This window comes from Centruroides vittatus, unplaced genomic scaffold, assembly GCF_030686945.1.
Source record: "Centruroides vittatus isolate TY-2023 unplaced genomic scaffold, ASM3068694v2 contig_1143, whole genome shotgun sequence".
NCBI lineage: Eukaryota > Metazoa > Arthropoda > Arachnida > Scorpiones > Buthidae > Centruroides > Centruroides vittatus.
This window is the reverse complement of record NW_027120734.1, coordinates 277-27,656: the sequence shown is the minus strand read 5'-3', so window position 1 is coordinate 27,656 and position 27,380 is coordinate 277. Positions and strand designations below refer to the sequence as shown.

The 27,380-nt window shown below is 29.7% G+C and overlaps 1 protein-coding gene across 1 annotated transcript; it reads right to left on the bottom strand.

Moving 5' to 3' along the window:
* Positions 1-907: 907 nt before the first annotated feature.
* On the bottom strand, positions 908-26,854 carry LOC136978250 (adenylate cyclase type 10-like; the record flags this gene model as incomplete). Its single annotated transcript, XM_067273937.1, has 11 exons — positions 26,623-26,854; positions 24,725-24,823; positions 23,883-23,921; positions 19,419-19,565; positions 13,423-13,640; positions 8,438-8,483; positions 7,516-7,604; positions 7,123-7,270; positions 5,904-5,935; positions 3,048-3,160; positions 908-984 (listed from the first exon to the last, which is right to left on the bottom strand). Coding segments are annotated over exons 1-11 (1,240 nt in total), but the record flags the coding sequence as incomplete, so codon positions are not given.
* Between the last annotated feature and the right edge of the window lie 526 nt (positions 26,855-27,380).

The following is a 27,380-nucleotide window of genomic DNA, read 5'->3' as shown; positions in this document are numbered from 1 at the left end:
TATATCTCCATCTTCTCGGCTGTCTTTGCTAAAGAGGGGGATGATACAGGTTTTATAATAGTAGCCTCGTCCCATTTCACTACTGAACCCTGGACTTGTGACATTTGCGACAAAATTGTAGTATTGGATGGATTCAATGCTACAAACAGAATCCAGCCATTTTAACCTGAGGAAGGACACGGAAGGTGTTCGGAAAACATTTGTTGATTTGATTTTGTTTATGTCTACTCTAACAACCTTAAACAGCTTTGCAAAATATAGTTAGCCACAAACGTTTTCGGTCCCCTAGGAGCTTCTTCAGGTGGGATCTGAGTGACCTTTCGTTCTAAACACCCGTTACGGATGCGTTACGGTTGATTTTGTTTATTTTCATACTGGTCACAGGCTCAAGTAAGTGTTGTATTTATCTATTTATCATTATAGATTCTCGGCTTCATTTAAACTCTCAATTATTTCCATTTATTTCCTTAACATAACAGGATTTTTTTAAAAATCTGAAATACAGGCATTTTTATAAAAGAGAATTAGTTGAATATAGCTGTTCTAATCAGTAATAGTTATTGGTTACAATTACATTCATGTTTTTAAGATAAGGTATGTATGTAATTTTTAAGAGTCAAAGATTAAAAAAATATGGTATTATAAATTAAGTTTAATAATTTTTTACTAAATTTTAAAGTTAGAGTTGTTCTGTCATTTTAATATTTCCTTCCATAAATTTCACTTCATAAATATTTTTATATATGAAGTTGAAATTAGCAACATACTTCTACATAACTTATTAAAATTTCTATTTACTATAGTAATTTTTTGTCATGATTCTTTAGTTATTAAAAATGAGATTTAATAATATTAAATTTATTTACTTAATTAAATTTATTAAATTCAAAACAATTTTAATAAAAACCTGTGTATTCTTGACGATATGAGTTTCCAATAATTCCACAAAATGTAACTGATGTTGTGATTCCAATAGAACATTTTCTATAATTAATAATAAGTATAAATTTAAATAATTTTAGCATATATATAACAATTGTTAGCATGCATATATATATATGCTAACATTTGTTAGAATTAGCTAATAAAATTTCTAAATATATTTATATTAAAGATGACAAATATGCCAATTTAACTTGCATATAAAGTCATAATCAAAAAAAAAAAATTCAGCAACAAGTTGCTTAATTTTCCTGGCAACATTTGATGATGCCATCTGTTTTGATATTTTATTTAAAAAACTTTTTATATTTTTAATTATTTTAAAATAGCAAAAAACTTAATTTTGAGGATAGAGTGCATTTTATAAAAATTTGTAAGTGCTAATAACAAGTAAAATCATAATTAAGTCCAATCCTACTTGAGATATGACACACTACCTCCCTTTATCTCCCCACCCCTTGACCTTTAACCACCAATATTTAACAGCATCGATCCCCTAATAAACAAACCTCCCTTTGGAATTTCCAAAAAATTTGACTGAAAGCACAGCTTGTGCTTTCAGTCAAATTTTTTTCAAATTTCTTCAACAAGCTTCATTCAAACTTCAACAATTCAGTCAAACAAGGTTCAAAGATGAACAAAATCAAGCCCCCCACACACCAATACATACAAACATCCATACATACAGAAAAATCCCCAAATTTTTGTCATTTCTCGACATTTCAAGGTTCTGAGTCCAAAGATGTAAAAATCTTGGGGGTCATTTTTTGACTGATTGCCATACTTTCCTTTATTATATATAACAGAGCCAAGAAAGTAAAAAGAGAACGGCTGCACCAGAGTTCTGATGAAGTTCAGCATAAAGAAAATACTTGGTATGAGTGTTGTGAGACAGCAAGTGAAAGAGGACTATTCAATAGGGCTAAGATGAAGACATCAAACTGCTGCTATCAAAAGAATGCCATCTATTAGACTCCCAAGAGCAAACAATAATTGTAAGATACTTAGTGTATAATTGTAATTTTCTATCCACAAGGTAGGTAGGTTTCTATCCAACAGAATGCATAGCTTACACAAGATTCACAATAAATAAATTTTTATTTTGGCAACAGCTGAGCATAATCACTCTCCATTCAGATTCACAATACATCTTTTATCAGGGCATATTGGGAAATAAAGTGAGGTATGTGACCAACCACTGTTTGGGCTCAAAGGTCACTTGACATTGTCAAAAGACAAACAAAACACACAAATCTCATATAATTGTTTTGTTTTTCGTTTCTGACTTCCTTTATTTCCTGCCTTTTAGGTTAAGTGATTAATTTTAGTGCCTTTTATTATACATTGTGATTAAGTTTGTTGATAAAAAAATTTAAGAAGTGAATGCAAGAACTTTTGTCAGCATTCATATAGAGCAGTGATTCCCAAATTTTTTCAAGCCATTGCCCCTTGGTTCCATAAAGTTATACCTAACATCCTCAACCTTACCCAACATCCATAACACATTTTTCCTTGTGTGAGAAAGGCTTGGAAATATTCTTAGAAAAACTTTTCTGAAAACCTCACACTTTGTACATTGTTCACATGTGCAATGTTTCTTCTTACCTGTTTTAACGAAGGAAAGGAAAAAGTCATTAGTGACCCCAACCCCAGCCTATGGTTAATGTTCTGTACCCTGCTTCCAGCATCCCCCTTGCTTCTTTTTGCCCCTATATTTACCGACTGCTCACAAGGGGATGGTAATGCCTTGTGAGCAGCCATGGTAATATTAATCATACCCTTTGTAGTAATTTTTTTCTCATTACAACTTGTGGGGTACTCATACTATAATTATAACTTATATCATCAACCTTGTTACAAAAAGACTTACAAAAGTAATGAAGATATTCAAGATGATCATGATAAATCTGGGCACCCAATGTATATTATCAAAATCATATGTAATAATTTATTATGATTACAATAAAGTAATTATGATAATATGATTTATATCTATATTTCATTATATTAATTATATTATTTATAATTATTTAATTTTGAAAAATAAATAAATGTTTCAAGTATAAAATTTTTAAAAATGAATCAATTTCAAATTAATTTCTTACATGGAATGCTGTTTCATTTTAGATGAAATTTTACTTGCACAAAGTAATCCTCTTGCACTATCATCTTGGTGCTTATATCCTGGAAGTCCAAAAACAACAAGACACGTGCAGCCCTAAATTCATATTCTAAATTTATTATGGTAATTTTACTTTAAATCTTTTATAATGAAAATTATACCAAATAATTACTGATTAATATTTTAAAATAAAAGACAACTAAATAAATTGATTAAAATAATTTTACTAAAAAAATAAATATAAAATAAATCAGAACATAAGAAAGATGACTGATATATTTTTATATATTAATTGTTTAATCACTTGTCAAATAATTATTTGTAAAATATAAACATCTAAAAGCCTGATAGTTATATTAAAGTCAAACAATTACTGGATTCAGCAATTGTTTGGCTTTAATTATTACCATTTAAGTACAAATAATAGTAATAATATAGCCTGATTGAATCTGACATTCATTTGGCTTTAATCACATGTAAAAAGAATATTCTTGAACAAAGCTATTCAATAACAAGCAATTATTTATTGTGACATTGTCACAATGCAGGCTGCAATTTTTAATCATATTTTTAATTTATTTAACTTAAAATATTTGCTCTCCATCTCAAATTAGTATTGCAATGGCTTGCCCCTGTACATCTGTACATCATACTTTTCCTTTAGCAGTGGAGTCATGCCAGTCATTTATCTAATTCCTTTTAGAAAAATTTTTGAACTGAAATAACTGCCAGTTTGCATTGGAAGTTAATATATAGTTAATTGGGGCCTCCTGCCTCTAAGTTTTCCATATCTGGTCTTGAATTTCATTTATATATCACCGTTCTTGAGATTAAGGAAAGACAGACAACAGTGGGAACTTACAGGTCTACAATTTTACATATACATATACAATACTTCTGAAAATATAACATAAACAAACAAAACAAGCAGGATTTAATGTGTTGAAATTTGATAAATCATTATTACTACCTCTGCCAGGTGCACTCTTCCTAATATTTCTGTTCCTATGTTTGGAGCTTAACCAGTTCGATGGAATGAAGATTAGGATGTGGTGTTCGTAACAAGAAATACACAATCCCGCGAGTGAAATGGTACAAAATAAAACTTAATACAAAGTAGTTTTATTCTCTCTGAACAGGTTCTTTACATAGGATCCCAACTTTACAACTTCCAGAATTTAATATATATAGGCATTAAATGTTTGTCCTCAAAAACAGTTATCTTGCACACACGCGACAATCTGACGAGGACCGTATTCACTTACACTAACTTATACTAACTTAAAACTAAAAGAAATTGGAAGAATAGAAGAAATAAGGAAAGATAAGAAAAGTAGTAGAAATACCCGGGTTTCTTTGCGATGTGTCTTTTGGTGGGGAACAACTTCGGATCTCTCTCTTTTGTTACGTTTGTAGCCCTTTTCCTTATAGATCTTTCGTCTATAATCTTTTTCTTTCAGACTGAGTCGTCTTTCCTCGATGATCTCTCTCTGCACTTTTTCCTCTTAGATCACCCTTCTCCCTTTCTGGAGCACTCCTTTTCAGCTCCTACCTCTTCGGGATTCCAACCCAGACTGGCACTCTTTCTGTCTGTTTTGCTTCAGGGCCTCACTCCCTCTTTTGTTCTTACTATTGAGAGAAAGATAATCCTCCCCCAAGGGCAAAAGAGTTAGACAAAGAGAGTTCTAGGAAGAGTTAGACAAAAGAAAGTTCTAGAAAGAGTTAGACAAAGAAAGTTCTAGAAAGAGTTAGACAAAGGAACAAAGAAAATCTAAGACTAATTTAATATAAAATATACAAAATATACAATATCATGGCCGACAGCCACAAGGATAAAGCTCCTTGACAAGTGGCCAACAGACAGCAGCCATGGCCACATGATAAGTACAGATGGTGGTCATGTAAGTAAGACATCTCCAGGCTTACAGAGTTTCATAGATGGTTACTCTACTCACAATGAGACAGTTGAGTGGTAAGGGACAGTGCCCGAAATATCTGAGGCAAATTGCCTATGAAAACTTTCCCACTTTCTGGGATTCTTCATTTGAACTGATCTGTCAGCAAGGCAGGCTGTCTTACTGTCAGTCATACAGCCAGCGTAATTAAATAGGTATTCAATATCAGATATATATGAATGCTTTAAATTATGTTTTTTCATTATTTCAGAAATGATAATTAATTTCCTAAAATAAGTTTTTTTATAGTCTTTTTATTAGTGATTAAAAAATTTTACTTTAACATAGTTACTTTGAGTACTTCAACTAAAAAGAAGTATGCAAAAATGTATACATTCTAAATAAATTTATCAAGGGAGACAATACACATAGGTGTCTTCCGTTGTCTTTTTTCACTCACTCGAGGAAAAAATTAAGTTTCTTGGCAGAGTCGACCTTTCATTTCAGGCTTTTTGTCCACTTCAATATGTAAAACATTAAAAATTATTTCCCTCTGGCGATGGCACAATTAAAACATAAATAAATTTCATGAAATTGTTAAATTTATTTTAAAAATTTAATTGTCTTGGCAATTTTTATGAAATGTATATATTCTGTTTCTATTATTCATATAAAAATATATCTCAGAATTATAATCTTACAGTATCATTGTCCCATTAACCATTAAGTTTTTTATGTAAAATCAATATTTTATGTTTGTATTTAGTAAATATTGGTAATATAAAACTCATAAATCAATATCTAAACAGTATTTATTACATTTTCTGTATATTATTATTATTATTTTTTTTTTATTCTATTTTATTATAATTTTTCAAAATATTTTATCATAAAGTAACAAATTTAATATAGTAATGTAGTATATTTACATCAAAATAACTTACCTTATCAAAACATACAGTTTTATTGAAAATACCTACAGAAAAATAAAGATAATAATGGTGAAAACATAATATGTCTGTAAAATAAATAACATAATTATGTATTAAAATGGTTTTCTTTAAAATTTAAATATTTATTAGCCAAAAATTTATAGTTTTTTATATTTCCAATATTTTTAAAGCATTTAAAACATTCTGTATTAAATTTAATTATCTGTGCAAAAAAATTGTTTTATTTAACAGTATTTGGTATTGTTATTTCTTTATTTCTTTTTTTTTCAAGATAGAATGGAGTAACTGTGTTAAATAAAATTTAAATATAGTTTTTTAATTATATTCCTTATGTAAAATTTTATGTAAAAACAACAATCATTCTATCACAAACATATACTATATTTAAATAACAATAATAATAATAATAATAAATAATTTAGAATAATATCTTATGGCAATCAAAAATTACAACTTTTTCAAACATGGTGAGATTTTAAAAAATAATTTATGTAACTAAAATAATAAATAAAGATTTTTTAACTTTTGTTATTTATACCTGAATAAACAGAAAACAATATTTTTTTTCATAGAGATATACTAAATTCAGATGTATTGATCTGAATACTTCTAACTTCGAGTAATTACGGAAAAATTGCAAGATTGTAAAATTCAATGCTTGCTTATGAACCAAGTTATTTAAAATAAAACACTAAATGGTTTAAGTCTTTAAGCACAGATTTTTATTTCTGTCTTACATTAATTTTATCACCAAAATACTAAAAACATAACAAACAAACTGCTTTACTAGATATTTTTGTAAAATTGAAATTAAATTTTTGTAAAAGATGTCTTCCATCAAAAATATTATTTCTGAACCTCATTAAGTCTCTCAAAAGCATGCTCAACATTAGATACAATTGCCTTGAGTTTGGGCAAAAGTTGTGGAACAAACACAGGGCAAAGTCTGGTGGCCTTCCACAGGCATTGTGGAAGGTCATCCCAGCAAAATGTCTGTAAGTTTCTAACACCATCTGTATGCTGGATATGTTAGATGATGTTCTCATTATCTGGAAAAAGCATCCTACCATACGACATTCTATAGATGAATATTTTTGTTTTTGAAAAAAATATGTTAAATAACAGAATACATATGAATATAAATTCAGAATCTATAAAGTAAAAAACAAATATATACTAATATAATTAATAAAAAATATTTTCATAATACCTTGCATATCGTATGTACAGTTATAGACTACTTCAACAACAACAGTGATATCTCCAACAGTTTTTATAATATCTATTTCAGGAAAACTCATAAATACTGTAGTGATTTTTCGTACTTCTGCCAAATATTCCAGTTGTTTTGCATCAAGCTGCATCAAAATTATTTTGTTGAAATAAGTATTTACATATTTAATATATATAAGTAATTGAAAACAACTATGTATTTAATTTTAAAAACAGCTAAAAATTATTTGTGTAAAAAATTTTCTGATAATTCAAATTAACATTTAATATATTCTTGAAAATTTCTCAATAGTGTTATTACAATTATAAAATGTGTTATGTAAGTATTTTAAGTAATTAAAATAAACAAAAATAAGCTTTGAATACTTACATCTCTAAGCATAGGAAGTAAAAAAAGACTAATAATAGCTAATTGGCTTTCTGTTTTGCATCCTTTAATCAAATCTTGTCTTTCTTTACCTGAAAATTTATGATTTAATTTTATAAATTTAATCTTGAACATTTTATATATGGTATAATCCACAATCAGCAATTAACACATTACATTTTACAATAAATTACTATAACATTATGACTTCATCATACAATACATAATTATCATTAAAACATTTATGAAAATATCAATTTTTGTATTGAAGTCTACAAAAGAAAATTACATACATATCAAACAAGTGACTTATTGTTTCAATGCCAGATAGTTACACCATACCATTATACTATTATGTCAGTAAATCTATGAGACTTTATTCAAGTGAATTCAAAAATGTATTTAAAAAGTAATGATAACAAAAAAACAGAAAATCCAGGAGATATCGAGGAAAATTAAACTAACAAGAATTAAATTAAAAAGAAACTTAATTATCAGAGTCTACAGATCTATCATTGCATAGGAAGCGGTATACAGTTCGTTGTATAATAATGTCATGCATTGCTTATTACTACTAATGATGTATCTGGAGAAAGGCTAAAAAGTTTTAGAATATGTTAATGTAAGTAAGGAAGAGGCCTATTTACAGCTATTCAGCTTTAATGCTAATATACTAGTATCATTTTCTTAAACATCATATGTGAAATATACATAGTGGTATGAGAAATATACTTAGTGAATAGAGTCTTACAGTCAGTAAGTCTATTTAACTCCATATTCAAATCTAATTTTCCATTTACAAAAAGACCTCTTTCATTCTGCCTTCAAATCAGGATGCAAAAAAGAAAATTTAGACTTATGACATAGTGTTTAAAATATGTAAAAAATAAATAAAAAATAGACTAATCTAATAAGTATATTTTACCTGTTGGTGCTTCTCTCTCTTTAGTATGACTTTGAAATTGTTTTCCCTAAAATATAAACACAATTACAAAATTTTAAAGAAAAATTATAATTTGATAAAATTATATAATACTGAATTATTATTGTTATATTTAGTATATTTACTTACAAAAATTTTTTAATATATAAACCTACTGAAAATTATTTTACATTTCATAAAAATTGTTGAATAATCAATAAAAGTAAATAAAGGAAAACTATAAAATTATCAAAAAATACATGAAATTTCATTAATGAGTTTTAGGTTAAGAAAATTTTGGTAAGAGGTAATTCAAATGATAAATCATACCCTTACCAAAAAACTTTTTTTATTATATTTTCTCTAATAAATATAATTTTCATTGTTATAAATTTCTAAATATAAAAAAAACATGTTTACATGTGCCATTCAACAAATTCTAAAAGATACACATATTCTAATATTTAGAATATGTGTATTTTTTAGAATTTGTTTTTAGAATTAATGTTTTTCATTTATACTTAAATATTAATTTCATATTTAAATATTAATATCATCAATAAAATAATTATTAGTTTAAAATTTGTTATTGTTATCTCATCATTCTTTTATTAAAATGATAAAACATATTTTTAAAATAATGATCAGCTTTTATCTACTGATGAATAGGTTATACTTTTCAGCAAAGTTTTTGGGAACTTTTACATATGTACCTGAAAGTTAAAAAACATAAAATGACATATATAATTATTTCTGAAGAGTATACAATATTCTTTTTGCAATATTAATGAAGCATGCAGTGCCATAATGTTGTAAATGCCAAAAAACAAACTTTTCTGAAGAGATGATAAAATCTTTTTTTAGTAAATGAACTCCTTCAAGTCTTGAAGGAATTTGTTTCAATTTTACAATAAAATGATAAGTTACAAATTCTCTGAAATAACAAAATGATGTAAACATAAGCTGTAACATTTTAAATACCAAAAGTTATGTGACTTGCACTTTGGCACTTATGGTTTGCATGTGAATTCAACTTAAAAATACAGCCACTTATAGCACCACTATTGCCACAACATTTCTTTTGCAAAAGAAAACATTGTGTTTAGAATTCATTTCTTCAATAGAACATATTTAGAGATAAATGGCATTTACAATGTTATGGCATTGCATGCTTCATTTATTTATTAAAAAAATATCTATTACTATATATAGAAAGTCCCTACATAACATCATAAAATCATTGAGGAAAGATACAAGTATATTTGTAATGATTTAAAATTATCATTGTTGAACTTTCTTTATAAAAAATAAAATTGATTCTATTGAAATCGAAAATGAATGCTGGAGGTTGTAAACGCACATAATTAGACTAATTAGACAAACCAATTAGAATAATATTACTAAATTATATTTTGTTTATATCATTTAGTTTAGGTAAAATTAATCTTGTTATATGTTTCTTTGTTTAATGTCAGTTACCAAGATCCTATCAATAATGCTAATTGAAGACTGTTGTAATTGGGCTATAATTAAAATTTATTTCTATTGAAAAATGAGAAATTATTTTTCTTCTTACTTTTAAGTTAGCATATTTTGTAGATATAAATATACACATAATGTAGATATAAATAAAATATCACATAATCATGTTATAATGACAATTTTAATTATATCAAATTTATTTATGATAAATAGCATTATAAATAGGGGAAACTTGCTTAATTCGTACTTCGCTTATATCTTGACTCCGGTAATAGCTATTAGTGCCTTTAGTGACAAAAAAAGTAAATAACAGTCGGCCATATTACCATCTGACAGACAACACGCTGTTACGCTGCTTCCAACAAAAATATTGAAAAAGGTAAGTTTTTTCAACTTTTTCTGTAATATTTTTGCACATTTCATAAGAACGTTCTTCAAGTTGGATCGTGTATAAGTTTTTTAACTATCTGTGATGTATTAATGCGTATTTTTGTGATTTCACCTGATGTGATGATATATGAATATTTGTTGTCAAATTTTTTGGAGGCAAATGTAAAACTTGTTCGACTCTTGCGCCAATTTCGTACTCCAGGCAAGTTTTTAAAACGTACTGGTACGATTTAGGAAAACCATTTTAGATGAATGTCACAATAAGCTATTACCGATTCGTAAACTGTTATTTTTTTACTAAGTTACTGATTTGAAAAATAACCACAAAAATTCAAAACAAATTAAAACTTAATTGTCTAGAATTTTAGAACATGTCAAAAAGAAAATATAATTTTTGGAATAAAGAAAATATGGAAGAAGCGATTAAAAAATATAATGACGGTTTATAAGCTTTCTAAAATTTTGGCTCAAAAAGGGAAACACCAGGTTTGAGCTGTCACTAGTAGCGAACGTGGTATCAACACCACATACATCTGCTGTATGAATGTTGCTGGAGAATTCGTGCCACCCATGCTCATATGTAAACATAAAAGAATGACAGATGACTTAAAACGTGGAGGGCCACCGAATATGTTGTACAGTTGTTCAGAAATCGAATGGATTCTGAGTACATTTGTCGAATGGCTTAAACATTTTATAAAGTGTCTGAGACTGCAAACATCACAAGACAGTCAAGTTCTTCTCATCTTAGACGGTCATTCGACGCACACGAAGAACATTGATGCCATTTATCTTGCAAGGGACTATGGAATAATCATGCTCTCTCTGCCAGCACATACCATACATAAGTTGCGTTCTTGTTCTTATAGAAAGTCCTTATAAAAAAGAGCTCGAGAATAAAATAGAAGAATTCAAGAACAAAAACGTATCAAAGAATCTTGGCGCAAAGAAAAGTAAAACTAATAAAATATCACAAAAGGAGAATAAAAAAAGAAATAAGAAAAAAATGAAAATAACAGTTGGTACTGTAAATTATGCCAAGAAGACGTAAAAGAAAGTATGATCAAATGCACACGATGTGAGATATGGGTATATGAACTTTGCGCAGGAACCAATAAAAAGCAACGGATTACAACTGCGATGACTGCCAAGAATTGGCAAAGACCATCAGCCGAATCTACACACGTATTAATACATTATTGATTAAGATTTTGATTCTTAAGATGCAAACCAATGATAGGATTTCAAAGTACGATTTAAGAATATATCAGTACGATTTAAGATGAATGGTCCTAAATCGTACTTTTTTAGTGTTTTTTTAAATTGTTTATTTCTCAGAAGTTTATAAGATTTATGCTAAATTTGATTATGGTAGTAATAAAATATTTCTCAAATAAAAGTTACTTAAAATAAAAAATAATTTGTGTTTATTAATTTCGATAATATGATGGTTTTTCCTTAAGGGGTATGAATTAGGCAAGTTTTCCCTAGTTTTCTATCTATATTATAAAAAAATTGAAAATCATTGATCACATTTATTTTAATGTAGATGAAAAACTACCATTTTGATAATTTCTTTATTTCAAACTGTTCAAGCATTTGATAATTACTACTTAAATTTAAGTGAAAAATTACCAGTATATATTAACTGATTGAATTAGACAAATTTAACACTAATGAACTAAATTCAATTATTGAAGCAACATACATCTAGTCAATAAATATGAACTTCTGTCTCAAAAAATAATTATTATGAAATATTTTCTGATTTGCTGTAAAATACTAAAATATTTTATTCAGTAAATTGCAATAATATTTAACTATAATATTTTAAGTATGTTTGATATTTAACAAAAATTCAGTATTTATTAGCTGATACAGTGTTTTTAAGATATAAATTAATTTAGTCAGAATAACAGTGTGTATTAGAATATTATTAAATTTCTTTTGCATTTTTGGAAAAATTCATTTCAGACTATTTGATATCTTATTATTTATTAAATTTAAATTTATTATATTGATATACAGTAGAACCTTGACTGAACAAAGTTCCGCATTATCTGAGGTAAACCTGTAAGTGAATACCTACTTTTCTTACACTGTAATTAATAAAATAAAGTCTAAAATGCAATGGCGTGCAATCTATGGAAGCTGTGGAAGCACCACTTCCCTTGTATATTCTAAAATATAAATACATATTGCGTGATTATTTTCATATTTTATCGTTCTTTGAATTACTTAAAATTAAGATTTTATTATAACTGCATTATGTATTTTATTACAAATTTCTATACATGTGAAAAACAATAAGATTGCTATTGTATATTCGAATATAAATTTGTATATGCATATTCCCAATGGAAGCGTTGTATTGTCAAATACAGGATAGTTTCCACGGTGAAAATATTTGAATCATGTAAAACAGCCAGATTGCAGGCATTTGCGCATGCACTTTACAGAGCACCAACCTCACGTGGTTTAGCTGGTAAATGCTACACACCAAAATATTGTATAATGCTTCCAATGATTCTATCTGGGGCAGCACAACTTCCCTATCATCAAATGTCACCACACACCACTGCTAAAATGATAATAATGTATTACAAAATGATTTGTTTCTATTACCTTTTATCATTTAACTTCAAAGTGAGATAAAGCATTCATATTAAGTTAAAATGTAATTTCAATACATATTTTTATCCTTAAAACTATTGTATGTATTACCTACATAAGAAATTATATAAAAGTTATTGTTCTTATGTATGATTAAATTCACTAAGGTATAAAAAGAGACTTAAAAATGACACACTATTTATCCTTTTTATCTGTAATTTTTAATCCAAACTGGTTGTAGCCATCTGCTTTCTCAGATTTTTCAGTTATGTGATGTTGTTTTGGTCCACATTATATCAGATAATTGAGGTTCTATTATAATTTATGCTATATTGTATTATATTGCACTATTTAATAATAATTACAACAAATTATAAAAAACAGAAAATTAATTTCATGTTAATTAGTAAAATTTAATATTAATAAAAAATAATTATTTAAAAAATGATTCTGTAGAACATATTTATAAACAATAATGAAATATAATAAACAAGAATACTCACTAATACTTTTATAAATTGTCCTTTTATTCGTATAAAAGTGTACGAAGAATGATAATGTTTCAATAATTGCCATGCCTCATTAGTTATTATTACTTCACCTGGTTCACATTGATTTTGAGCATCTTGAACATTTACTATTGGCTCTCCAACACAAATTGGTTGAATAAATTCAGTTTCTTTACCGCAAATTAAAAAATCAAATAATCCTGCAGATATTCCTGAAAATATTTTATTATAGTTATAGTTTATGCATATTTACAGTTATATTCTATAGTTATATACAATAATTGAATTATTGATGAATAATTATATTGATAAATTATTAAATCTTTAATTTATTAAAGATTTAATAATTCATCACCATTCATTTAAATAACTAATTTCAGATACCATATACAAAATACCATACCATATACTTCAAAAGATATCTTGTAACTATGGTATAAGTATAGCATTTATTTTATTGTGAGGTCCCAGACAGTGTTCAATTCCCATATTAAATGTACAAAAGAATTCATTTCATTCAGAGGAAATATTTTAATAATGAAAAATGCATAAAACACATCTGTTGCAAAAGTATGGAATAAACAATGGCTGACCCTGTGAGGTCACAAGCTGATGTAAACTAATGAGTTGGAATGTTCAGAATGTCAATGAACATTCCAACTCTGGTGTTCATAGAGATGACAAAATTTGAAAAAAATGAGGAAATATAGCATTTTTTAACAGAAAAACTAACATGTTTTAGTTAATAAAGATAAAAAAGAAAATTCTTAGATGTCAGAAAAGAAAATATTATGAGATACAAGTGAAAGTTTCAAAGTTTGATCAACACTGAAAATCCTAAAGAACCTTTACTTTAATAAATCATCAAACAAATGCTTTTGAGCTTCTGCTTCAGGTTAGAGAACAATTCCAAAATTGGAATGCTAGGAATAGGATGTTTTTGAACATTAAATTTAAAATATTTCGAACATATAAAAACAAAGACTTAATGGTTGCAAATATGCAAATTCACCATATACATATAATGCAACCCCTGTGTACTTATTATTTGAGGGTGCAGTATGCCAGTAAATAATATAAGTTCAATGTGCATTAACGTTGCCATGCTCCTCACACAAGTAATGCCAGGCATATGATAACGTGTTACCGTGCATAAAATTGACGCACTTGTCTATCAGGCAAACCTTGTATATTTCTATGGCCTTCAGGGCCCAAATATGATTGGTATGAAAGGCCTGTTTTATTAGCCTGTTGCTAGGAAGGTCTGCATGTACTTCCAGGTCAGTGGAATGCCTTTTGTTGTCAATGTCATACTTGTATTCCCACACCCTTTATTGTACAGAACATTTGGTGAAACCGATGTAAACCAAGTCACTCTGGAACCTGTTGTCCCTCACTGGAACACTGTACACACCTGGGGTTCTAAGATTATCAGGTTTGTCCTTTGCATTTTGTAATAAAGCATATATTGATTGGGACCTTTTGTAAGCCAGCTTGGTACAGTACCTGTTATGCCTGCTACTTCCTTATATAAAGCATGTATGTGTTGGTTGTATTCTATTACAGTGTGCTTAGCATTAAGGTCGTGATTCCGAGCTCTGTTGGAAGCCCTCTGGGTAATGGAGGTGTTGCCCCTGGCCTGTTGGTTGGAAAAGGTGCATGCCAAACCTCGTATTAGGTTCCTCCTGCATCCGTGACTTATTGCAATGTCCTCCAGATGTTGTAGCTCCCTTACTGCGTCTTCCTAATTGGTAAAGTGTGTAAACAGAAATCTAGTTAATGCACAGAAGGCTGTAATTTTATACTAGTAAGGATTGGCCAAGTTTTCTGGTATAAACAGTGGCAAGAAGCAGGGTTTGTACTACAATACAAACCTGTTTCTACCCGGCCCTTGTTAAGATGAATGCTGATGTCCAAGAAGTGAGCGCTGGTGGTAGTCCACTAATAAAGCTTAAGGGTTAGCCTGTAAGCGTTATTGTTGATGCAGTTTAAAAAATCGTCAACATTCGGCTCCATTTTCCAGAAGACAAACATGTCATCAACATATCTCCTGTATATAACTATGTTGGATATGAATTCGGGTATGACCATTCTTTCCAACTGATGCAGTACTCCTTGTTTTTGCAAATAGGTTTTGTTGTTGAATTAGAATATCAAGCTGTAATACATGAGGTGTGTGAGCTCCAAGATCTGTTTATGTTGTGTAGGTGTATTGCATCTGCTCAGAAAGAGATCCCTAAAAGTGTAGAAGCACGGTTGAAGCTTTATCGAGGGGTATAATGACACAAAGTCAAACACCGTAATATGTGTCCCATCTGTTAAATGTGCTTGTTGTAATAGTTCTACCAGTTCAATAGAGTTCTTCACCATTAAATGGTCAAATGGTCTGATGTGATGTTGTGAACTGCATTTTCTACAAGTCTTGTGGAGACCTAGCCTTATTGAAAACTGGTCTAAGGGAAGGCATAGGCTTATGCGTTTTTGTGAAGGCAAATAACTTAGGTGTGTCCGGTGAGGCAACCACCACCCTGTTTGATTTCAGCCCCTTGGCTAGGGGTGTTCTTGTAAACTGTGCAACCTTATCCTGTAACCTATTCACATATCCTCCATCCACCAGTTCACAGTCTGTATGGATGATGTACTGTTGTATGAGAGTTCTGTAAATGGCCTCCTTTAGTAGAACCAGCACTTTGCTTTTATCAGCCTTCAGTATGATGTTGTGTTCACCTCTTTGTTCCAGTACCAACATTTGTTGAACGTTCTTTTTTAGTCATTGAAGAAGACCTAGTTGATGATTGTGTTCTATCAAATAATTATGACATAGTTCTTTGAGATAGTTCTACTTAAGTAAGTTGAACTCTCTTTTTTGATATTTGTAATCAATAAATCAATAAAGCTGTTTAATTAACCCAGTAATATTTAAAAGGATAAAAAACAAGGTAAGCAGCCAACGATTACTGGTTCTTCCTACCGTGTATCTTGCTGTATACTCATATACTCATCAATTACATCAACTTCCCACTTTGTGGAGTTATAAAATGTAAAAATGAATGACTTCTTAGCATTTCCTGATTCTGGATCAATTTCATCAGTGCTATGCATTGTAGTGAGGACCGGAATAACTTTATTTTTTCGGGGGCTGTATGGTACTAAAGTCATTCTGTCTCTAAAAGTAAATAAATACACTTGAGTTTATCAAGAGAAGTCTTGTGTTTGTAAACTCAGGCAGGATCTCTCTTGTTTTTTTGTAAGATTCCAACTAATGTCAATTTGTGATCCTTTAGAACAGTGTTTCTCAAACTTTTTGGACCACGACCCCCCTTCTGCACTTAAAAATTTCAAAGGACCCCCGAAGAATGAGTATGTGTCGAAAAACATCCCAGAGAGGGGTTAGGCTCGTATTTAAATATTTATATTCTTTTTATTATTTATATGTGCAATTTATTTAAGTAAAAATTATTTTATATAGTTTTTATTTCTATTATTTCTAAACAAGAATCCATAGTAAATGTATAAAATATTTGAAAAAAATTGATCTAGAATCAATTTTTCGGCAACCCCCAAATATTTTTCACGACCCCCTTGGGGGTCGCAACCCCCACTTTGAGAATCACTGCTTTAGAAGACATTCAACTAACAGTATAGAAATGTACCAATTATCAGTGGTCACATTCCTTCCAGAACCACTTATTGGCTGAAGAAGTCTAGATACTACTGTAGTCCTAAATTTTCTACTCTAAAAGAGACCTCTAGCTGCTGCTCCACATACACTTCCATGTTCATGGTATAAAAAGTCTTTGCACAAATCATGGCAAATATATTAATACCATACTTTACTGGTTTATTTTTTATATATTGCCTAAAACAGCAATTATCTCTGAATGATTCAAACTTCTTGTGAATTCTAAAGAATTTACATGAGCAATGTTAGTTTTACACTTTTCCACAATGTTAAACAATACCTCACATATTGGAATGAGCTTGTTAAAGTTGTGTCGCTGTATCCTAATTTCAGCATCACTGAATCTTACAGATTTAATCTGAAACTTAAATCTTCATATATTCATGAAATTACGAAGAATTCCATCCTAGTTCCATCATTTGACCACAAATCATATAAGGTCATGGGCATAGCTCTAAGAATTCCTGCCATGTAGAGAAAATTGATCAAAGCCTCCATTTCACTCCTTAATGTATCACATGCATCTCATTCCCTGGTGTAGTTTGAATAATTTTTTTGTATATGTTGTTTTGTATACTTCATGATGTCATCCAAAATTTCATTTGTAAAAAATAGCCTCCAGGCAGCAACAGGTGAATTCATATCTTTCTGTGCTTTCACACCTGAAAGGCATCTAACTAAACTGTGATCAGCTCAATTGTGTTCATCTATTATGTGAAGGACAGTGAATTCCCCATTTAGTTTTTCCATCCTTTCCTGTATATTCAAACTTGATTTCAAATTCTACTTCATCATCTCCAGATTGTTCTAACACTGTGTCCTGTTCCTGCCTATCTACATTAGCTTCTCATCTTCTACATCAGAAAATAACTCATCAAGTGCTTCAATAGCAAGTTCATCAGCAAACAAATGTCTTCGAATTGCACCTGGATTTTCTTTTTTTTCTTTATCTCTATTCTTCTCTTCCACAATTTCTAATAGTCTCAAAATTCTTTCTTCTTTTCTATCTATTTGGCTCAAGACAATAATCACTAAAAACTACAAAGATATAAATAATACTAGTAGAACCCCTCTAGTCTGCCCTCGGCTAGTCCGTCGCTCCGGTTAATCTGACCATGGTCGGAGTCGAGAAACTTGTCCCGACTTGTTGGTGACTCACTGCCCGTCGCGTTCTTCTGTGTTCGTTACAGTGTACAGTATGTAGTAAATACATACAGTATTGCTCTTTTTCATTAATAATAACAGCTTTTGTGCGATTCTTTGCAAGGTTTTTACTGTAGAGAACAATACAGTCATTCTTGAGTTGAAAGATTGTTTATTTTACTTTTTTCTGATAATCCAATCTTTTTTGCATTCCAACCATACCCCCAGTCCCAAAGGTGATGGATTAGAGGGGTTCTACTGTAATATAACACAATAACAAGATTTAACTATAGCATTCAGTTATTGCTAATATGATATTGTGCTTTTTGTTTAAAAGCTTATTTTAAACTTATTTTTTCACATTTTGTTTAAACATCAAGTTTAAATATCTCTAGATAAAAAGCACATCAAGACATATTATGCTTTATGAGTTTTGCAAAGGATGTAACATTGTGGCAACACTTTAGCGTGTCCCCAGATTTAGTCTATTGTTTCCCTCCAGAGTCACTCTGACTACATGTGTGGTACTGGTGCCAGTCTTTGTACCCAAGCTGCAAATAAATTTATTTTACCTTTTAAGATCTGTACTTATTTAGTCAAGAACCCAAAACATCATACAAACAATAAAAACAATTCATTATACATGTTCCTAAGCTTTGAACATTAAAAAAGTTCTGTTCAAGAAATTTCAAACTAAAGGATACAAAACATACAAAGTGCCCAAAATCTATCCACAAAGAAAAATTGCAGAAAGAAATGGTCAAAAATCATCAAATAACAAACAATATATATAATCAAATATACCAAAAATAAAGTGAAAAAAGTAAAAAAACATACAAGTGTAATTCAAGAGTGAGAGTCAAGGAAGATGACTTGGACACAAAACAGATAGCATTTTTCACTAAATATGTGCAGTTCAAACTATAAGGCATTGTTCAAAATCTGAGGTAAATTTTTGTAAACTTTAGCATTCTAATTCTGCTCATTCAAAACACAAGGTACCACTGTAGTTAAAGTATTGAATAGTGTCTATAGTACTACTATTAATTTTACATTAAATAACACAAGACATTCAAATAAAGTACTTTTAATATTTATAAAGTAACTTTATTTAAGTATCTTATAATAGAAAATAAGTAACAAATTAGAAAAAATTTAACTATACCAAATTTAATGCGTAATTTCACGTCAAGACTTGTTGTAAGAATTCCATAAGTTTCTTGAATGTTAAGAGCACAGTTAACTACTGTTCTCAATACAGATGGTATTTTCCTTTCTTTTTTTACTGGCCATAAACATAAAATAGCATCTCCTAGAAATTAATATGTAAAGCAATGAAAATTTTTCTGTAAGTATATTAATTTTTAACAGAATAAATTACTGCAGTAAAAAAAATAAATGATCACAATAACTTTAGCTGTTTGTGTAAAATTCTTTTTTATTGTAAATGTTTTAAACTCAGTTAATAAGCAATTTTCAGATATACACCTGAAAAAAGCCTATGAACTAGGTAGAAAGCATTTGTTTTTCTACAAAATTTAATAGATTGTAAAAATATTGTGCTCATTTTTTAAGTATTAAATTTGTTATTATTCAAATAAAAAAATTTTTTCCTATTATTATTCTTTTTAAAACTCTAATACACACATATTCACAAAACAAGTTTATTCTTCACAATCACACTTGGATCATGTTCAGAAAACTTTGTATCCTTGTTTATGTGTTTGATTTCTACATCAGATGGTTTAGTACTGTATTACTTTTCAGTTAGATATTTATACTATTATAAATATTATCTATTCTTTATATATTAATATAATAATATACCAAATTCTCTAAAGCAGTGATGAGCAATATTTTCTACATGTGAGCATCAAGGAAACTTTGTAGGCTGCTGATGGACTGCATACATTTTTTCTTATAAAGTGGCAGTCTGCCAAGTATCAACATACTCCACAATCACCAGCACACTAGGTTCTAAAATAATATATGCTAATGATATGCAAACTACTAATACATAGTTTATTCTTGTCTTTTCACAGATCGAATTTAGTCTAAATGGTTTCTGTGATGAATATCAGTTTAATTAATATTCCTAATGGCATGAGCCAGAAAACAGGAAAATAAAATTACATTGCCAAAGTCCTGGGAGCTGCATATTAGGAGTTTAGGCTATAGATTTCTCATGACTGCTCTAGTCTAAATAGCATCAATGAGTGTACAATTATAGCACAGATAGTATAAATAACATTGCAAAGCAAAAAAAATTCAATGTAAAAAGTGATTTTATTCATAAATTTGTTGTTTTAAAAAATATTAATGTACCTTACCTATGGCAGTAAATGTATGTATGGTACAACTATGAGCACTTGTCATAAAGAGTAAGAAATGTAGAATCATTTATAATTTGTAAAAAAACTTTTTATTAAACAAAGTACTTCACCTAATCTATGCTATATAACAATAATTGGTACACCGTAACAGCCATCTCAATATATGCCTGAAAATATCATTCTGCTGAAAATATGAAGGCAATAAATTTACATGCACTCTTCATGGGTCCTCCTTTTGCAGCACATATGTCAACAACTCATGGTATCAATGGAATGCTGGCCCATGCTTTTTGAAGTGCTGTCTTTAGCTGATCTTTTGTTCAGGATTTATGTTTTTGTACCTCTTTCTTGAGAACATGCATAGATGTTCAGACTGGATTTCAGTCAGACTCGCAATGATTGACATATCCAGACTGGACAACCCTATAAAATTCCTGAGGTTTTTTAACCTGTCAAGATTAATTCTCAGGTTCCCAGAGTGATACCAGTCTGAATGCCTTAAAGACTTGGCCATCCATTGTCTATCTTTGGATATTAAGAAACACAACATTCAAGTATTAGTGAGAAAAATTCTAAATTAATCAACAACCATTAATATTATCAGTTAAATTCAAGTCTGATTTCTCAGCATTATTTTATAGCAAAATATCTTTGCTATACAAATACACTCTCTTCTAATATAACTTACATATAAGACCAGTTTTTGAAATCGCCATTTTATACTCCTAAAATTATAATTCATCTGCACATATACTTCAAATTATGTAATTGTAAACACTTCAGTTTACTATCATACAGCAACTTAAACCGTAAACTAAAATCCTAAAATCCATTAGAAACATTTTTGTAGTTTAAGTTATATTTATCCAGTTGAAGTGATTATTAATTTATCATATAGTATTCCATAATGTTACAGTACTAAATTTAAAAGAATTTGACATCTTGAATAATAGGATGTGCAAATCTAATTTTTGATTCTTCTACATATTACCTAAACAAAGAATGTAATTTTATTTAATTTTCTATGTATAAAAAAAGTACATATAATACTTCATAATTATTTTTATTACAATATTATAAATTTGGCTGTATAATCCTAGTACTGTTTCTGCATAGTGATCATCCATTTCCAAACAGAACCAAGATTTGTTTCTAAAGACAATACACTACCAGTCCATAGCAGTGTGAAGCTCTGGAAGTGGATTGGAACCACACAAAAATGTAAAAAAATTTGTAAAATAATCTTATAAAACTATTAATGTTAAAAGGTAGAAATTTCATGTCCATAAAAGGACATGTTTGAATTGAATAAAAAGAGAGAGTACTTCTCATATTTTAATAATAGAATAATGTAAGTCCTAAGATCAACAATCTTCAATTGGGATCCAATTGACAGACAATTTTGACTCATCCAACAATCTAGGTTCCACTCTCTTTACACTTAGTAATGATTGACGACCAATTGGAAAGAGGAGATGAGTAAGAACAATCAATTGGAATGGTTGATCTGAGACCCAAAAAAAGTTATAAAAATCGGAATTTCAAGGACATGGGAGCTTCTCTCTATTGCTTCCTATTGTGCCACACTTTCCTTGAAAGAATTATCTTCATCTCCAACTCAAAACTGGACTAAACATCTCCTCTACAGACTTCATTACAATTATGCCCCGGACCATTGACTCCCAAAGAAACATCAAGGGATCTTCCTCTTAGGACTTTCTCTCTCAGTAAGAAAGGGAACCTGAAGATTTAGTCTCCACTGACAAATCGAAGAATATTGTTGTTGTAAGCTATATTTTTAAGTTACAATAAATCGGGATGAAATTTATGTAACTGGAGAGTTGGCTCTGTGCCTAATGCTCCACGTACAATTCAGAACTGCTCAGATACCCTGTTATTAAGTGCAGATCGGCAACATCACAGCAATTCATGCTTCTCATGGCACTATTACAAACAAAGATAACAATATTGCAGTGTGTAGTGCTACGCAACTATGTATTAAAATTTACCTCTGCTGGTTATCTACCAATGGTATAGGAAGATACAAAATTCTGTAATGAGATTTCAATCTGTCTCTGGATAATGGACAAAGGTGCCACTGCAGATATTCATGTTCGTTCCACAATCAGACAGTCATCTCTCCAGATGATCTTGCTAGAGGGTCTAAAGTCTGCTCACTGTATGTGTACACCCTGACATATCCACTGCCACCAACACCACCTCACAAACAACTCAGAATGGTCCCAATAACAGGCAATTTGGTAAAATGGTCACCCTGCTTCTCTCAGCCCATGATGAGGTCATGTTCAAACTCCAACACCTGTGTATAATGTCATTGATTGCATCATATAGGCATGCCTGGTATTAAAACATCTCAAAATAAGTACATGAAAAATTCTGAACACTTTTTTATAGGATACTGGGTTATCAATTTTAAGGCAGTTTGATGGCATCACCTGGCATATAGCCAGACCACAACTGTATCATTTACTTGCCTATCTGAGACAGGCTATATACCAAATTTTGGAGTAATCAGACAATTCTGTAGATGTGTAACTTTTTGTCAATGCACGTAGTTTAAAGATCTAATTATTATATCACAATTGCATATATTTTCATATAAAAATTACAGGTAGGCCTCCTACAACGCGGTAGATATGTTCCTTGAAAATACCGCGTTGTGGGAAATCGCATTATAGGAGACACGAATTTAATACAAAAACTGGGATTCAGTTCTAAAAAGAGAAAAACTGCCTTTTATGGTGTAACATTTTCATCATTTTTTAAATTTATGTACATAAAAAGCTTAAATAAAATTCAACATCATATAAAAACTAAAAAGATTATGATTTCAAGTCAAAATCAAAAAGAAACATAATGTTATGCTCACAAATTCAGTCCTCATCGTCACTTATTACAGTTGTTCGAGAATGTTTGACTGGCCTTATTTGTGAGATCTTAAGATCTGTGCTTGTTTCATCAAGTTCCACTGCACTTATGTAATCCGTTGCAATTTTTCTGTTATATGAAAGATAATTTGTTTCTAAATACCCTAAACCGCGTTGTAAAAGTACTGCATTGTAAGAAAATTTCCGCGTTTTTCCAACCGTATTGGAGCGAAAACACGTTGTAAAGGTATCGCGTTGTAGGAGGCCTACCTGTATCCTAATTCTATTAGTCATAGCAAAAGTAAAAAAAATAAATTCAATTGAAATAAAAGTACATATTATTATAACTAAAAATTTGAAACAACTTAATTAAAACAAAAAATAAAACTATATAACGATGTTACAGACCTGCAAATTTAAATACATCTCCTTTGGCAGCAATTATTCCTAAAATTAAAAAATTTGCAAATTTATTTTAAATTGTAAACATTCAATTATTAATATTGAAATGAATTGATTTGTACAGTTAATTTTAATACAGTATTCCTTTAATATGATAGCAATTGATAAACTTTTACTAACAAAGTGCATAAATGAATAGTAGATACTTAATAATTTGTCTAGTTTCACTATTTAAACTACACAATTTTTTGGGAATATTTAGCTGATGTGCCATTTATTTTATATAAATATTATCATAATTCATCTATGCTTAATATGTTGGTATAGAATAATTCAGGTGTTTTTACAAGTTCTTATATGTTTTATTACATAAAACAATTTATGCAAAAAATAGCATTATAAATCAAAACAAATTTGTAAAGCAATTCAAAGACTGAAAAGATACAGTCACTTGTAAAACATTCTGATTTGCAGATTCTCTGAACAATACATGAATTGAGAAAACTACAAAACTGAATCAGACTTTAATATCTTTTTTCTTTTAAAATAGCAATAACAACATTTTTATTTAATAATCATTGTCATAATTATGTTTTTTAAAATAAATATAATAAAATTAAAAAGTTCTCTTATACAGTTAAGATGTTTAACAGCAAATAATCATTCATTTGTATAAAATTCAAAAAAAATTGAAAAGCACAAAATAGTGTCTTTACTTGTTCTTGTCCTTGTTAAACACCTCAGGAATTTAACAGTTCTTATATTTCTGTTTATACTTTAATGTATTACTGCATTAAATTTTCTTTTAAAATTAGTTAAATACTACAAATGTTCATAAAACAACTTACTAGCAACAACAGGGCCAATATAGTTATTCAATGTTTCTGTCAACTCTTCAATTCCAGTAGTTCCAATTTGTGTATATTTTTCAGTTAATGAAGTAAAGCCTAGATAGATATAACTAGTTAAGTAACGCTGTATCAGAGTGTAGTCGGAACGAAGCTGCTCGCACCTTTATTTTCTAGATCAGTGGTTCTTAATCTTTTTATATTCGCGGCCCACTAAATATTTTGTACTTTTTTTGACCCCCATTTTTTTCATAATAATTTATATTTGTTAAATTATGTATAATAAATTGATTTTTTTATTATTACTTTATTTTTTTATATAATAAATGTAAATCATAACTTTATTATTTCATTATCAATTTAAATAACATTCAAACTTCACAATTAAACACGAAAACTCATTAATTTTTAACAACAAATAAGAAACATGTCAATAAATCAATCCAAAGTCGATGCTGAAACTTAACTAAAACACCCACAACTTGTGGTAAAGATTTTGCATATCTTTTGAAAAAATATTTAAATTTTTAAAGCCTACTACTAAGCCTACTATTTTTCCTAATTATTTTTAAAATTCCAAGCATTAATAGTTTCTTACACTGCTTTGGAATAAAAGAAGTAAATACTGCGGTGTAAGTAGCATATTTGCATTTATTTCTTCTGTACTAACAAAGTTGTATGTAGGAAGAAATAAGAAATAAATAAAAAAAACTAAATAGGAAAACATTATCTTTCTTATTTCATTTTTAAATACGATATTCATCAATTTTCTTTTTATTATATTCTGAAGGAAATTTTGCATAATTTGGCAGCCCCCAGCAAACTTCTTATGGACCCAGGGGTCTGTGGCCCCCCTGTTAAGAATGACTGTTCTAGATTATGAGGGAAAAAAGAAACAAAGAATCATTCATTCTCAACAATATATTTGATTTCTATTGGATCATTTAAAGGTACAGTACATGTATAAAGTCAGAATAAGCCATTAATTAATTGCTAACTCTAATTCTATGCCAACGTCTCATGAAATTCTGTCTATCACTATGGACCTTGGACTTACAGATTGACTTGTAGCGATCTTTATTGTAACTCTAAAAATACTGAATCAGTTATTTTTTTCACTCGACTCAATGTAACATAGGTAAGACCAATAGCTGTCTCTTTTTTCCCTATATCTATTTTAATTTTTGGATGAGTTAATCCCTGTGATTTATGTATAGTCATTAAGTATGCTAAGGTAAGGGGAAACTGTCTATGAGATTGCAATATACTGCCATTGTTCGAAAAGCGTGTTATGGGGATTATTGGAAACAGATCATCATAGATGAAAGGTCCCTGATAGCTATTGAATTCCACTAAAATAAACAGAGGAAGAGCTGGAGGGCAAGCATTAGGAGCATATATAATGTAGCACAGGGCTTCTTAAACTTTTTTTATTCACAACCCCATTTATGATTGCGATTTTTTCGCGACCTCCCCCCCCAAAAAAAATTTAAAATAAAGATATATAAATATTTTGCAATATACATATGAAATACAATGAAAATATACATATATATTGAAGATATATACAAATTTGCAAAAACAATAATAATGTACTACCACAGTTCACTCTTGTGTTACAATGGAACAGAAACAACTGAATACACTGAAAAGCAACAACACTACACTAGTTCACACTACAATCAGTGTTGCTGAATCGTTGTCTCGCTGCACCAGAAGTGACACAAAGTGCAACTCACGAAACCTACAACACAAAGCATGCCATTTTCAAACTCTCAAATTATTTTCAATATTTTGCATTAAAATCTCGTGACCCCAAGATTTTGCTAAGCGACCCCAAATGGGGTTGCGACCCATACTTTAAGAAGCCCTGATGTAGCGTATAGTTCTTAGTGAACCATTGACAAGACCTCCTTGCACCCATAAGTTGACTCTCGGCATGATTCTGGCATTAACTGACAGATTCGAATACTTGGAAAGATCAAGAGCTGTGTCATCTTTGGACGAAGGCGGGGCAATATCTGGAGTGTTTTCAGATGCTATATAAGCAAGAGGACATCCAGTTGACTGCAAGTAGTCTTCGTTGCTTTGTTTAAATTGCTCGTTTGTTAGATATAGTTCTACTGCCATTTGGAACTGATCAAGTTCATCTCTGGATAAATAGGCTCGATTTCTTGTTGTCAGAATGTTCAGATCTGTAAAGGAACTATCTGCGCTATTTTGTCTATGAGAATTACTAAGTTCAATGAACTTCTCAAAAGAATCAAATGCAAATGTAATGTAATGTCCCAACAAGGTAGGGACCCTGTTGGGACATTACATTGTAAAAAACACTCGATTAGAGAGGAGTATCTTTAACAGGAGGAAGCTGATGAAAATCACCAAACAAATAGATAAAGAATCCACCAAATGGCTCATCTTTCTCGGGGTTTATCTCCCTCAATCTTCTCTCGATCATGTAAAGCATTCTTGCACCAATCATTGACATTTCATCAATAATGATGAATTTGAGCGACTTCATCTCAATCTAGAATCTCTGTGTAGCCATTTAGAGATCAAAATTTTGTACTAACTATAGGAAGACAAAGGAGAGAATGGATCGTAAAGCCATCAATATTGATCGCTGGTGCTCCACGTTTTAAAAAAAAAACTTTTT